The sequence below is a fragment of the Salvia hispanica genome, chromosome 5 (genome assembly GCF_023119035.1).
Source record: "Salvia hispanica cultivar TCC Black 2014 chromosome 5, UniMelb_Shisp_WGS_1.0, whole genome shotgun sequence".
NCBI classification, from domain to species: Eukaryota; Viridiplantae; Streptophyta; class Magnoliopsida; order Lamiales; family Lamiaceae; genus Salvia; species Salvia hispanica.
Window position 1 is genome coordinate 2786073 of NC_062969.1, and position 15600 is coordinate 2801672.

At 41.0% G+C, this 15600-nt stretch overlaps 3 protein-coding genes and 1 pseudogene across 5 annotated transcripts; 2 read left to right on the forward strand and 2 right to left on the reverse strand.

Annotated features, from left to right (window-relative positions):
* Nucleotides 1-1848: 1848 nt before the first annotated feature.
* Nucleotides 1849-4089, reverse strand: LOC125190730 (putative F-box/LRR-repeat protein 23). Its single transcript, XM_048088106.1, has 2 exons — nucleotides 3699-4089; nucleotides 1849-2599 (listed from the first exon to the last, which is right to left on the reverse strand). The coding sequence occupies exons 1-2, from the start codon at nucleotides 4055-4057 to the stop codon at nucleotides 1966-1968; spliced, it is 993 nt and encodes a 330-aa protein (XP_047944063.1). The 5' UTR covers nucleotides 4058-4089; the 3' UTR covers nucleotides 1849-1965.
* Nucleotides 4090-5009: 920 nt separating this feature from the next.
* On the forward strand, nucleotides 5010-6366 carry LOC125189215. Its single transcript, XM_048086496.1, has 2 exons — nucleotides 5010-5263; nucleotides 5334-6366. The coding sequence occupies exons 1-2, from the start codon at nucleotides 5179-5181 to the stop codon at nucleotides 6137-6139; spliced, it is 891 nt and encodes a 296-aa protein (XP_047942453.1). The 5' UTR covers nucleotides 5010-5178; the 3' UTR covers nucleotides 6140-6366.
* Nucleotides 6367-6379: 13 nt separating this feature from the next.
* On the reverse strand, nucleotides 6380-11009 carry LOC125189213 (annotated as a pseudogene).
* Nucleotides 11010-11079: 70 nt separating this feature from the next.
* On the forward strand, nucleotides 11080-15558 carry LOC125189214 (pentatricopeptide repeat-containing protein At4g01570-like). 3 transcript variants are annotated; one of them, XM_048086494.1, is made up of 3 exons: nucleotides 11080-11310; nucleotides 11839-12005; nucleotides 12804-15558. In XM_048086494.1, exon 3 carries the CDS (start codon nucleotides 12906-12908, stop codon nucleotides 15378-15380), a length of 2475 nt encoding a protein of 824 aa, XP_047942451.1. In that variant the 5' UTR covers nucleotides 11080-11310; nucleotides 11839-12005; nucleotides 12804-12905; the 3' UTR covers nucleotides 15381-15558. The 3 variants fall into 3 exon arrangements, with proteins under 3 accessions (XP_047942451.1, XP_047942449.1, XP_047942452.1); XM_048086492.1 differs by lacking the exon at nucleotides 11839-12005; XM_048086495.1 differs by lacking the exons at nucleotides 11080-11310; nucleotides 11839-12005 and adding an exon at nucleotides 11390-11447.
* The last annotated feature ends 42 nt before the right edge of the window (nucleotides 15559-15600 follow it).

The window sequence follows — 15600 nt, forward strand, 5'->3', positions numbered from 1 at the left end:
ACACAATTAAAGGGAAATTCTAAATTTACTTAACTAAAAGAAAAGGTTACAAAATGAGAAATAAAAAAAGCACTAAATACAAAAAAAAGGAGGCTAGTCTAGAGTAGTCCCAACTTGCAGATGAGGCCATCGATCATCCGCTGGATGCCTTCGATTTGAGCCGGGTTGGTCGTCTGCATGAGGGCGGTATGCGCATCCAACAACGTCCTGTAGTCGGAGGAGACCGCCAAATCCGCGTAGGTATGGGCCGCAGTCAAAGTCGCGGACGAGGTCGAACTTGGGGTCGGCGACGGGGCCTAGTCAGGCGGCGTGGCGGAGGTGGATGTGGCCTTGCCCTTGCCCTTGGCAGCCTTGACGCCAAGGGGACGCCGGGAGGACATCGGTGTGCCGGAACTCTCATCCTCGAACACCGGACTGTTGAGGTCCATTGGAGACGCGCCGCTATCGCTACTTGTATAATCAGCGAAGGTGCGCTTCGACGCCCTCCTCCTCGCCGCCGTCGATTGGGGAATCACACCACCAACGAACTTCTGCTTGTCCCTCAAGAGCGCCCAGGACTGGTAGTGCTTGAAATCGTCGTACAATGAAATGTACGACTGCATCGCTTTGTCCCGCACATCCGCGAGACTCTCGCCACTGCCCTGCTCCCTCTCGGACTTCTCGTACTCCCCCGCGAACAAATTTACCTACTTCTTTTTTTTATCCCAGTGCTTGCGGAGCTGTTCTCTGCGGCGCTTGTACGTGTACGCGGGCTTGGCCGCGTTGTATTTCTTAGCGATGCGCTCCCAATGCGCAATCACCTTCTGGTTGTTGGCGTACACCGGATCCTCGAAACATCAATCCAACATCTCGTCAAGACGATGGATTCGGGGTCGGAGTAGTTCGTCCTTCCTAGAGCGAACTCTTCACACACCTCCGTTGTAGACAACTTTTGGGCTCGTGCCTTGGTCCGCTTCTTCTTGGTGGCGGAGTAGCGGACCCAGACGCGGCGGCGGCGGCGGGCCGGCCGCGAGGTGCGGCGGCGGCGGAGGGGCGGTGGGGAAAAGGCTCCATGTCGGACAGCCCGTACGAGCCGGTGCTGAAGTCGGGATCGTACTCGGCGTTGGTGTCGAATGGCCGGTATTTGTCGGGTTCTGTATCCGGCCATCGTGCACCACCAAACATCGGACTATTCAGATTTGGGTAATCTCCGGAATCCATTTTGCTTGAAATGTAGAAAATGTAGTGTGAATTTGAGAGTGAAGAGAGTGAAAAATGAAGTGAAAAATGAGAGGTATATATAGGTTTTGAAAATTTAATAAAATTAAAAAAAAAACGGAAACGTGTCGCATCGTCCGCGTCGTCCACAGTGGCGGACGATGCGACGGACGATGGGTATCCTCCGCGCATCGTCCGCGGACGATACGCGGACGGTAGTTAACCCATCGTCCGCACCATTGCGGATGCCCTAACAATACGAATCAACACAGACATGTTATAGATGCAATATGACTAGATTACATAATGTAGATGTGATTGTGGTTGTGTTGCGAGATGTCTTGGATTTGTATATCAACACAAATTATTAAGATGTCTTGAAAATCTATGATAAGTAGTACTCCCTCCGTCTCAGATAATTCGTCCCAGTTTTTTATTTCGGTCCGTCCCACATAATTTGTCCCATTTCACTTTTACTATTTTTGGTAGTGGACCCTATATTTCACTAACTCATTCCTACTCACATTTTCAACCCACTTTTCATTACAATTCTTAAAATCCATGCTCCGTCAAAGTGACCCGAATTATCCAGGACGGAGGGAATAATAAATTTAATGCAAACGTTGACAAATATATAATGCCATAAAATTCTGGAACCAGCAAAATCATCATGCTCCATTAGTAAAAACAAAGTTCACCAATCTAACACAACACTTATACAAAAGAAATTAAGACCCTTGTCTTGAAATCTTAGGCCTCACAAAATTTTCAAGGCCAGAAATAGTTGAAACGATCAGAATCAGAATCAGGATAACTGAAGTAGTCTGCTTTCAAGTCCTCCCATGTAATATCAGCATCAGGTGGTTTGAACGAGCGGCCGATATCACGGGTACAATCAGAAGGGAGCCTCAGATCTTTTATACGCTCAGAACATCTTTTACCCAAAGCCCCTTCCAGATCAAGACCAAAGCATAGCCGGAGATCAAGTGATTCGAGGTGGGGGCAGCCATTGAGGATTGCTTCCAGTCCCTCATTCGTCAGCTTAACTGCCCAAAGTTGGAGATGGCGTAAATTAGGCATGCTTTTTCCAATTGCTACACCATAATCATTGCGCTCATTAGCAAATTCTTCTTCGGAGGCCTCATAAGCGTCCTCATCAGAGTCCTCATAAGAGTCCTCGTCGGTGTCCTCAAATTCCTCAAATTCTAGACGATAGTCCCAACATACTTTATATGTAAACGATTTCAGCGCAGGGCAAGAGATGCCAATGGTTGCAAATCCTTTGGGAGTGAGTATTGACATGATAAGGTGCAACTCTTCCAACAGTTGAAGTTTTTTTATTACCTTAGGCAAATCAGTTCCCGGAAACTCCGCAATTTTAAGGCGTAGAAGCTTGCTCGATCTGTCAAAAGAGCATAAGACCAGGTAAGTGATTCTGGGAAAAGAGTGGGAAAGAATATCTACTCAAAAAGTAGAGGAAACTTCTACAAGAAAGAACTTATATCAAGGTTGTACGCGTTCACATTGAGAGCAAATGATCAAGATGATAAACTGAATATCAAAATTCGGTATTGTTACAGAATAACCACATGATACACACTAAATACTTATCCTAAAATGAGCATAATACTATCGTACACAATCTGGGATTTTCTCATAAACAGTGGTGAGCTTTTTGTAAGGCTAATCTTCACCTCTGCCATTTTGTATGAATAACCAGGAATATGAGCATAGAGGAAGCAGAAACCATAACAAAACAGTAGTGCTATGGATAAGAACCCATAACTGCACCAATCACAGATTTGTACTAGCCACATAAACTATTCACATATTCATCAAACAACATAAAAACACAAGTGCTATGAATAAGAAAATCATTGATCAAGTATAGCCCTTTCTCATTATAGGACAACACATCCTATAACTAGATCCATTGCCTCACAAGATGAAAATAAAAATTCCACCACCAAATTTCCAATGTTTAGCAGCACAACACTCTAGTACTCCATCGATATGACTTTCTACAAAGGCTGTCTGGTACACGTGTCACTACTTCAAAAATTGAAAACACAATCCTTACTAGTCATCAATCGAGCCAAAATTAGTTCAAACACTACTTCTCAAAGCTAATTTTGCACATACTTGCAAGTTCTTCCCACTCAAAGGATTTCAAATCATACACAACTAATTAGTAAAGTTTCATTCACATACTTGCAAGTTCTTTCCAATCAAGGAAAAGTAATTACTGAGTTTTCAGTCATTCGCAGTCTCATTAATCATCCCTCTAAAATCACTTCACTTACAACATTAAATTTAAAATTAATCAATCTCCGGAAGCTCTACAAAACTCAGCATCAACAAAATTAATAAAAATCAATCACCAGCCTCAATAAAAACCAGATAAATTACTTTCACATAAAGCAGAAGTAATCCAATTTGGGGCTAGAACAAATCAAAGCACATAGAACAGAGAATCATGCCAGCAAAGGAAGGAATTATACCGCTCGACTACGTAGTCTAGCATATCCTCATATTTGGTACAATATGTCCTGTTCAGGTCGGTCAATTCTCCCTGGCTGCGATTAATTGCGCAGGTGTAAAACATTTCAAAATCGTTGCCGCCGTAACGATCAATATCCAACTCAAGCACGCGCCACGTGGGGAGAGTCTTGGAGATTCTCCACCATGTAGTACACACTTCCTGCGCAGTCTCCAGTATCTCTTCGGCGCTCAGCCTTTGCAGGATATTCGCTGTCAATTCATCGGGGAGCTCGATCCATGGCGGAGGCGTCGGCGCGGCCGTGGAAATCGGAGGTTCAGTTTCGCTTATCGGCTCGCTGGATTTGGCTTTTGCTTCCATTTTCGATTTTCTAGGGTTCCGTTGTGAAATGAAATGAGGCGCGAATTGGATGGAATTCAAAAGGCTTGATTTATCTATACTTTAATATCGACTGAAAATATAATCTAGTATATAATAATAATAATAATAATAATAATAATAATAATAATAATAATAATATGGATATTGACACCCACGAACTTTGAAATTGACAAATAATATTATAATATCACAAACTTTACCCCGAGTTTGTTATTTCTCACCAATGAAAATTTTTTGGCTGTATTAATAGATTGAAGAACAAATTTGGAGGGTGTGCTTCAAGAAAAACTATTCTCAAATATTGAAAATCTTGAAACTCTCGAAGTTGTTATAGAGAAATTACGAAAAAAATTATTTTATTTTGTCGGAATTTTTTCATTGGCGAGAAATAATAAACTCGGGTAAAGTTCGTGATATTATTTGAAAGTTCCATGATATTAGATGTCAATTGATATTAATATGATATCCAATTAATCCGATCCAAACTCGGTCCAAAAATGATCGCATCGATAAAACTTGGACTAATCATGCTTACTTTTCATTAATCAAGCATATACAGAGGTGTTGATTCTACGCACAAACATTATATGGTTAGAACCTAATGAAAGTTATGATAAAAGTATAAGGACCTACCAAGACGAAAAATTGTACGAAGACCTGATGAAAATATTGTGAAAAGTATAAGGACCTATTAAAACGAAACAATTGTATAAATAACTAATGAACATTTTGACTAAAATATAATGACCTAAGAATGTGTTTTGCCAATAATTTTTGTATTTCATTTGAAAAAAATGAAAACCACGCAAAAGTGCAACCCATTAGAGCCTCCCACATACACACTCCCAACAATTTCGTGGAATAGTAACCACCCAACAATTCAACCGCTCTTCCTCCCTTCCCTTCCGACAATTAAATAACAAACAAGAAGAGAGAAGAAAGAGAGTCACAGAGAGGGAGAGGGACAGAACGAGAGGGCTTGGCATGCCAAGCGCTCTTTAACTGCATTTCACTAAAAGATAAAATCAAAAAATAATCTCTTTTGTCAAACCACATTCTCCTTCATCACCCTATCGCGTTTTCGTATTCAAATAGAGAAAATGAGAAACCAGGATCGGTCAAATTCAGTACCTGATATCCCCCAAATGATAGACGAACAGCAACACGATGATTCTAGTTTAGATGGTAAGAAAATTTACATATTGTCTCGCTATAAATTAGATTGATTTGATGGAGATGTATTTGTGTGGTGCAGGAGCAGCAGCGCCTATAAAGCTGTTGCTAAAGCTTATCCAAGATCACAAAGACGCCTGCGGGAAAGGCCACGACAGCAGGAGGATGCTCAGGGTGGCTACCATGGTCACAATCTTGGACACTGTCAAGACAAGAATCCAAAAATGCCAGTCCTTTGGCAATAAGACCACCAAAGCCACCCTGCGCCGCTGCAACACCGGCCTCAGCCAGCCGCCTAAGGACAAGAAGGGCAGGGTCGAGGCTGCGGGGGATGAGAAGGAGAAGCTGAGGAGAGAGCTCACCGCGTGCACTGCTGCCAGGAAGCGGCTCGAGCTCATGTGCTCGAGCCTGGGGAAGGAGAAGGAGATCATGGCTGCTGAGCTCTCTAGGAAGGCGCATGAGTTGTCCGAGATGGAGGATCTCATGCACGGCCTCAAGGCGCAGAATGAGAAGCTGGTGAGGAAAGTGCAGGAATGTGTGGGAGGAGAATCGCAGGGAAGGGAGTTCGAAGAGCAGAACAAGCTCCTTAGGGAGATGCTCGTGAGGTCGCACGATGGGTACCAGACAATGAAGGAGAGGCTCAATGAGGAACGGGGGAAGAACATGGTGCTGTGTAGCACGATAGATGAGATGAGGGAGAAGATTGAGTCGAGCTGTGGCAATGTAAGGAGATTACAGGAACGCACTGTTGATGTTGATGAAGATATGGAGAGTTTGGAGAATATGTTTGAGCGTTTCCAGACAATGCTTGAAAAGCATGATAAGATGCAACAAGGGTTCTCTACAGTTCAAGTGGCACAAGAAGAAGATGAAGAAGGAACGAGTTAGGACAAGGAGAGGATGGGATGGAATACTATGATGTTTCTCTTCAGTTCTCTCAGAACTTGGACTGGCTTTGTTTGATTTTGCTATAAATAGCAGTGTCATTATGAGATGTAAAACAGGTGGAAAAAGGTTACCTTAGAGGAGACTTCTTGAACGTAGCTTTCGCAACTAGAGAGATACATGGCTAAGAACCTGTAACCAATGTGAATATGATACTGCATTTTTGGCAAGGATTGTATTCTGTTTTTGCAACTTTTTCTTATGTATAATGATCGTGTACCAAAGTTCACAACGGAATATGGAGGCAACGATGGTGCATAAATAAACCTATTTTTGTCACAATCACAAGTGGGAAAGGCGATGAGACACAACTATTTACTATATTTACTAACCGTTTGCAGTTTGCAACCTGCAATAGAATTCATAATCCATGAATTGCTCGCTACCATGGCTCCGGCAGAAGAGGCTAAAGCTTCTGCACATGCACGTCTCTGGCCCATGACTGAACTTTCATTGGATGGCTTGCACTGTTGAGGAAGCTCGACACTGTAAATGATGAAGGTTGTCTTGGAGCTTCCATTAGATGCAGTTGTCTGGTCTCCTGCAACGGGCTTCCTGTTCAGAACTTTTCCCCCAGCAGCAATCACAAGATCGTGAAGATATCCTCTGTATGAAGGAGCAAAATCTCCCATGAAAAAGAATGTGTAACCATCAAATAGTTTTGGTTGCTGCAAAATCACAGGAAGTGGGAATCAAATCATGTGAATAACTACGAAAGAAGAAACAGTGAAGAATCTACATCAGAAGCAAAGATTAACCTTGTTTAAAAGTCTTAATCTTCCAAGCTTTGGTCCATCCCTGATTCCATGAATGTCGACTGAGATCTCAAACTGTTCCTCATCAGCTATATCTCCAGCTTCAATGCAAGCTTTAATCCCTGAATCAGTAGAAACATATTAATGGCATGAAATATATAAACAAATAGATTGAAGCTTGAACATAGAAATATTTGAAATAACTTCATACAAAGAATTTGGAGTCAATTCAAATTCATTTGTACATAGAAAATTACTCACACTGAACATTCAAAACCCATTTTCCTTCCAAGACAGCCATTAAAAATTTGAGTGTACGTCGGCACACGCCATTCTCATCTGTCGAAGCTATTACATGGGTGACAGTCGGATCCTAGTTCTTCAGAATTGTTACTCCAAACAAGTTCTCAAATTCAGCAACAGTTTCCTGAATTTACACCATAGTGGTGATTTATAAAATTATTATCTCCTTATTTCACACGGCATATTAAATAAAGTAATTACTGGTTTATTTACTTTCTCGGTATTGGTGAGAGCTGAACAGCAGAACACCAAATTCTTGAACCTCTTCTGGGACTTCCACTGTAAGGGTGATCTGTCTTTGCATTCTTCATTCGTTTTCACTTTATGTGGATGGAGGCAAGACTTTCTGGAGGAAGTAAAAATGGAAAAGAAAGTCGTGATATAAACCATGCTAAAATATGAATTGTCAATCTGGAAGCTGCACAATGTCCATGTAAATATTGCTGGAAAGTGCAACAAACCTTTCAGCAGAAAGTTTACTTTTCTTCCTTGATTGAGATTGAGGAAAATCAGTTGGCAGTTGAGATGATTTATGAATTGGACATAGCATAACAAAGTTTTCCTGTCACGTGTTGAAAACCACAATATTAATCTCAGTGTTTTCTCCATGTTCAGAAATAACTGCTAGTTTATACTTACAGAATCCCATCGACATTCTGGAGTCAACGTAGCACAAGGAACATGAAAGCTTTTGCGACAACTCTTATCATAACACCCGAGAGCCGCTCCCTTGATGCCACAACAACTGCACCTAATTCTTCGACTTCTGTACAATTCATTGTCAAGGTTGACAACGGTATCATCTTCAAAATACACATTAGGTGCCCTACAAAAGATGAACAGACTTATTTTGCTATAGATTACAATGAAAATTACAAAATTGATACTATTTGTTTGATGACCACCCTAATAAAGCACAAAAAGGTAGATAGTAGCATGTGACAGCAACATAATGAAGCAAACTAGATAAATTTGATTAATCTACCACCAGCGAAGTCGGCATGCTAGAAAAATGTGCAGATATTGTTGCAAATGTCATACCATTCTGCACATTTCTTGTGAACATGTATAGCATCCTTTCTTGCGTCATCTATCACCAACTTCCCACTGACGTAGTGAACCATGATCCCTGAAGCCTGAACTTTTGAATTTCAGTAATAAACCACATACACAAAATCATTCCTTTCTTGGACAATCAACTAATATGTAGCATAAATAATAAAAAACATAAGCTATATTTTAAAAGGGATGTACCTCAGACTCTTCAGATGATTGGCAGAAAGCACAATGAATTGTACTGGGAGATGTATTACATTTTAGCAAAGCATGCCCGCCAAGGGAGGAAGGTAGTTTATCAACTTTTGATGGAGTTTTTATGTCTGATCGATCCCTTTCAAAAGACTGATCTCTGGTTGCATCCTTTTCATTAGCACCTAAAGCTTTAGAATCATAGTTGTCCTTGCACATGCTCTTAACAGATAATTTAACTGTATTTCCAGAACTTGGTGCCTTTCTACATACATTTACATACTTTCTTTTGACACATCTATCCGAAATTTCTTCATGCATTCCTGGTGAATGCAGATTAGTAAGCATCTGGGAAACTGACCCCCCTTTGTTTTGTTCAGTATCTAAGAACTTTTTTCCAATTTCAGATTTTTCAGTTTCTTCTTTACTGCCAGATTTTGGTAGCTGAGTTGGTTTCTTAGAGTGTTTATCACCATCACCATGTTTCCTTAACTTTGTACGCCCTTCATTGCTTTTTCCACAATTTTCTGATGCTGAAACTTGAGTGAACTCCTCACCCTTGTCGTCTGCTGGAGGCTTTACCTCATCAGATAAAGTTAAAACATTTTTCTCTAGAACACTGGCCAGGACCTTTCTGCCTTTTCTGGATTTTCCTTTTATAACCAATGGAGTGTCTTTATTGCCCTCTTGCAAATCTTGATAGATTACATTGCCAAATTCTGCACGGCCTGTGGTTACCGTAGAAATCCTTCTAGCTTTCTTGTCTTTTTCAGGCTCATTTGTGTTGACTTTCTTATTAGAATTTCTCATTCTGCATTTGCCTTCAGAGGTTTCTTCCCTCGTACGCTTGCCTCCTGTGCTAGTAGATCCGTTCTTTGGAACAGCAGCTTCTGTTGAGTTCGCTTCTACACTTTTTAAGGCCACATCCTCTTCAGCAGTATGATCTTCAATCTACACCAACATAATTAGATCAAACATGGTAAATAATGGATTGTTGAAATATTAAAAAATGTTATGCACCTGTATTGTTGGACTTGAACAGAGTTCAGGAGAGCAAGGCCTTTGAGTCCATTCAAACATTTCACTATCAATGAAATTTGCATTGTTCGATAAGTTACCAGCTCCTATCTGCATAAAAAAAACAAATGAAATTTAAAATTATTGTGTTGCCAAGAAAAGTAATTGCATCAATTATCACTCAGGAAATAATTAATGAACTCTATAATCCTAAATTCTGTAGCATTAGTTCATAATCAATGACATTAGAAGCTTTATCTGGGGGAGAACAAACCCCATCATCCGAGTCTTTGATGTCGCTGAAGCAAGGAGCTTCTGGCGGTGTATACATGACCAGACTGTCAGCCGTCTGCTGAGTTGATTTCTCCATGTCCTCTTCATCTCTCAACCAGAAAAAAGGAGGTAACTTGGCTCCCCCCTTTTCAGATGTAGAAGGCATGTCATTTTGCAAAGTAGGACTGCTTTTAGTTTCATTTCTGTTGATTTCAGCAGCTCCATCCTTCAGCTTTTCTCGCTCCATTTCAGTCCTTGTATATGGTTGTATCTGAATCCTCTTCTTTGAGGGAAAAACTGATGCACTTTTTGATCCTCTCCTACGATGCTGTCTCTGATTCCCAATGTCTGAAGCTTCTAGTTTCATTTGGCCATTATTTTGGACTGCACACACATTATAATTGTGGCAAACAATGAGTTTGTGGCAAGACAACATATAAATTATAAAGCATGTTTGTTTGCCTAATGAAAAATATGGAGGATTGTCAAACACCACACAACAAAGCAATCATTACCAGAAGGGCCAGTTGATGCTTCAGTTTGAGTGACAAAAATATTGACTCCAGATGCTACTTCCATGCTTTTGTAAACACTAACCAAATTATCCATATGAGGCGCAGGCCGAATTTCTGCGAAATGAAAATGAAAAAAATTACAAAATGAAAGCAATCGATATACAAGTCATGAATTCCACAAGTTCGTAATCTATGTGTATAGCAAAAACATATATACCTCTTCGCCTGTATGGAACTTTACAAACAGGACAATTCGATGCTGCTTTCATGGATTTCTCGATACACAAACTGCATCAAAATAATAGGCAGCAAAAACGGGTTGAAATCAGCCCTAAATACACAAACCGTATACGAATCATTTCACTAAAATGCTTACTTGCAAAAGACATGATTGCAGGTGAGCGAAACGGCTGAATTAAATAGACTCAAACTGTTTGACAGACAAATTAATCAATTAATGATATGAAATTCCAGCAATTGAAAAAAAGGGGAAAGGAATACAATTGCATTTGAGAACAGAATCATTACCATATAGGACACTTGAGCTCCCTTCCCATTCTCTCCAGATGTGATGCATCCGCCATTACTCTCCCTCTTCACGAAGCTCTTCTGATTCTCTGTGTGAGTTGTGCTTGTTTTCGAATTGGAGATTTGCTGAGCCGCGCGAAATTAAATATTTCGAATAATTGGAGTTTCCCGCTGCCGCTAAATTCCATAAATAAAATGTGATTTTACTAAACTTTAATTTATTTAAGATGAAATACTGCCATTGATAATGACCTAATTCGCCATTCTCACCCTTCAGCTCTCTTGACTTCTCACACTCACACAGTCCGACTCTCTTCTCTCTTTATCATTCTCTTTCGGGCCACAATACATCTCTGGCTCTCTTCCATTTTCTGATTTCGTATTCTGATTTTAGAATTTTAGGTGTTTTAGCTGAATTGAAAGCTGATTCGCTGAAATAAAACAGCTTCTGTAGCTGTTTCCAATCAGATTTTGGGTAACTCTCCTGCTTTATTTCTCGAATTTGTTATCTATTGAAGCATTTCTGATTTTATGGTATTTGCTTTTGCTTGCAATGATGCTTTATTTGCAAATTGCGAGAGATGATTTGCTTCATGTCATGTGTATGTAAGAGTAAGTAGGGTTCCAAAATAGGGAATTAGAAAGTAAACAATTGCTAATGGCTAAATTAAATTACAGATGTTGATGAGACTTGAATGGTATGCTTGCGGGTGGTTCTTGGTGATGATCGAATCAACAAATATGGCTAAAGTTGAGACTTTGTCTGAAATTTGATTCAAAAACTATGATATGAATGATGAGAAGCTAACAGCAGATGATAGGTTTTGCATCTTGTTCACATTTTGCGCTCTTTTTTTCGGAATAAAGTTCCTCACTTGCTTGTTTATCAGTTGATGTTGGATTCTTCTTTTGTTGTTTGCTCTTTTTGTCAAAATGTCAATGCCTGTTCGGCCTTACGGATACCCGCGCCAGGTAACTGAGTAGTTATCAATGCATTTTTCAGGTGCGGGTACCCCTAGTTAAACCTTTCATGCCTATATACAACGCCGCTCTAAGGCAAAGATGGTGGCAGCGTATTTAACTGGTTCGCTGGGTATTCACGATGCATTTTCTATTCTTCATTCTTTCCACAAGCGAACTTCCCCTGCTTATTAAGAAGTGAATCACTAGGTATTTAAGCATCAAAAGTCTAGATGCCTCTCCAAATCATCATTTATTGTATGGAACTTAATTGTTTCTATCTGTGTGTTTCGATGTTGAATGTTGTTCACTACAATCATGTTTGTTTAGTTATCTCGACTTTCTTAACTTACATTTTTGATAAATTATTGAAATTATTCACTGTCTATCAGAGCGTCACGATGGTTAGGATTTCTCGTGGGGTTTAAACCAGTGATAAAGAAATACTGGAGTCGTAAAAGATGCTGATCTTGAAATGATCAGCTGACAAAATGTCTTATGTAGACATCGACTCAAAAATTTCAGAAATGCATTTCCTCCCATTGTTCTAAGTGATAAAATGTTGCCTATAAACCCATTCTGGTTTTAAAAATCAAAATTCTTCTGCAATATCTTAAAGATAGGCATAAAAGATACTAGTACACAAGGTAACTAACAGGAAAGACAACTGAGTGCACACTGCCTCAGGCTTCATTCCTGTCCTGTAGACACAAAATTCATTATTTTCAAAGTTGGAAAGTTCATGGGATTTGGATTATAAGTGTGTGAATCTTTGTTGCATTCCTTAATTGACAAAAAGTTCGGATTCCAGTTGCAGGGGTATAACTCTCTTGGATTTGGATGGTGTTGGTTATTGTGATTCTTATGCTGCCATGATAATGTTTTTAATGCTTTTTGTCGCAAAACTTATATTTCCTCAAGCTTTTCTCAAAATTGAAGATTTAGATGCATATATGTGCAATTTAGTACTAGAATGTTCTAACGATCTTCTTATTCATGATTTTTCAGTGTTGATGCCAACAGCGAAATCCTCGGGCATGGGTACATCAGGGACTGTTCTGGCCTCATCTCCCTATTTACAATTTAACAAAAGCTAACTGTCCAAGGATAATGCGCGTTGGAGGGTTACCAAGAGCAATTACAAATTTTCACGCTTCTATTCCATCGCTCCTCCCAATCACCCCACGAGTCAGATTCGTGACTGTGGCAGAAAAAGCTGCTAAGTCAGCAAGCGTATCTGAACTGGGTGACCTACTGGTCGACGCTGCCATTGCCAAAACTCTCTCGAAACCTGGCGGTATTCATGAGCTGGAGAAGAAAGGAGATGCCATCCCTTTATCAGAAGAGCGTGTGCTTCGAGTGCTCCGTCGCGGCTCTCTTGATTCGTCAAGAAAGTTGGAGTTTTTCCGGTGGTGCTCCAACAGGCAAAACTACAAACACTCGGCATGCACCTACTCACAGGTTTTCAAAGTCCTCTGTTTTTTGACACACCATCATCATGATGACATTCTTGAGCTTGTGGCCACAATGAGGCGTGATGGGGTGGCTCTGGATTCAGTTACTTTAAAGATGATTCTTGATGGGTTCATCAGGGCTGGCAAGTATGATTCCGCGTTGGAAGTTTTGGATTATGTTGAGAGGGAATTGATTGGTTCCAGCTGTTTCAGCCCTGATGTATATAGCCCTGTTCTCGTTGCACTCATGAGGAAGAATCAGATTTCGATAGCATTATCGATATTATTGAAGCTTGTGGATTCTGCACTGCTCGCAGCAAATGGTGAAAATGTGGTCATTCCCGATGCCATAGCTTGTAATGAGGTGCTTGTGGGACTCAAGAAGGCAGACATGAGAGATGAATTCAGACAAGTTTATAGTAATTTACGAAAAACGAAACTTTATCCTATGGATATATGGGGTTACAACATATGCATTCATGCATTAGGATGTTGGGGTGAGTTGAGCTCTGTGTTGGGTTTGTTTAAAGAGATGAAGGAGAGGAACGGTCCATTTGAACCTGATTTGTGCACGTATAACAGCCTCATACACGTCCTTTGCTTGCTTGGGAAGGTGAAGGATGCCCTTATTGTGTGGGAGGAGCTGAAGGCTTCCTCGGGTCATGAGCCGGACGAGTTCACTTACCGGATTATGATCCAAGGTTGTGCCAAGTCGTATAGAATCAATGATGCGTTGAGAATCTTTAGTGAGATGCAGTACAACGGCATACGAGCAGGTACTGTTGTTTACAACTCCCTTCTTGATGGTTTGATGAAGTCAAGGAAGTTGATGGAAGCCTGCAATCTGTTTGAGAAAATGGTAGATGATGATGGTGTGAGGGCCTCGTGCTGGACGTATAACATACTTATAGCTGGTTTGTACAAGAACGGAAGAGAAGAAGCTGCTTATTCCATGTTTTGTGACTTAAAAAGAAAGGGTAATAGTTTTGTGGATGGAATTACATACAGCATTGTCATTTTGCATCTATGTCGGGAAAACCGGGTTGAGGAAGCATTGCAGCTGGTTGAGGAGATGGAGGGGAGGGGCTTTAAAGTTGATTTGGTTACTATAACTTCACTAGTGATCGCGCTTTACAGACGTGGTCAGTGGGATTCAATCGAGAGGCTCCTGAGGCATATTAGAGATGGGAATTTAGTCCCTTCTCTTATCAAGTGGAAATCAGCCATGGAAGTTTCAATGAGTAGTCCACAGAGCAAGAAGAGGGACTATACACCAATGTTTCCTTCCATACGTGATGTAGCTGAAGTTTTGCATCTGACAAATCCGGATGGCGAAGGTGCAGACGACGCCAAGCAGTTCAGTGACGAAGTGGATGAGTGGTCATCTTCTCCATACATGGATTCACTTGCAAATCAATTTGCCTCTGACAGCAGCCGTGGTCCACCACCTTTCTCGCTGTCGAGAGGAGTTCGAGTTTTGGCAAAGGGTGAAGATTCTTTTGATGTTGACATGGTGAATACCTACTTATCCATCTTCTTGGCCAAGGGGAAGCTGAGTTTGGCGTGTAAATTGTTCGAGATTCTGACCAATATGCGCGTGAACCCAAGTAGCTACACTTACAACTCCATCATGAGCTCCTTCGTCAAGAAAGGGTATTTCAAGGAAGCATGGGGAGTCCTCCACGCGATGGGGGAGGCGGTCACCCCATCGGACATAGCAACGTACAACGTGGTGATCCAAGGTCTCGGGAAGATGGGGAGGGCGGATCTTGCAAAGGCTGTTCTTGACAAGCTGAACAATGAAGGTGGGTACCTCGACATTGTCATGTACAACACCCTGATCAATGCCCTCGGGAAGGCTGGGCGGTTTGGTGAAGCGGTCGAGCTGTTCCAGCAGATGAAGAGCAGCGGGATAAACCCGGATGTGTTCACCTACAACACCCTAATCGAGGTGCACAGCAAGGCCGGGCTGCTCAAGGAAGCGTATGAGTTCTTGAAGATGATGCTGGATGCTGGATGTGCACCTAATCACGTGACAGATACGTGTCTCGATTTTCTTGAAAAGGAAATAGAGAGACGGAGGTACGACAAGGCGTCGATCCTACGGTCCGAAACTGATGATCTTTGCTGAGTATCTCAACTTCTTTCAGTCCTTAAAGTGTCAATGTTGCTTGCTCATGCAATGCAAGTCCTTAATGATTATAGTTATCTCATAAATTCATGAAACGAGACGAGTTAAATGTAAGTATGCAGGAATCAAAGTGGCAAATGAGTTCATGTTGAGAGATGTTATTCTCTTTTTTTTTTTTTTTTTTTTTTTTTTGCAGAAACGAACCTAATAAATCAAGCTA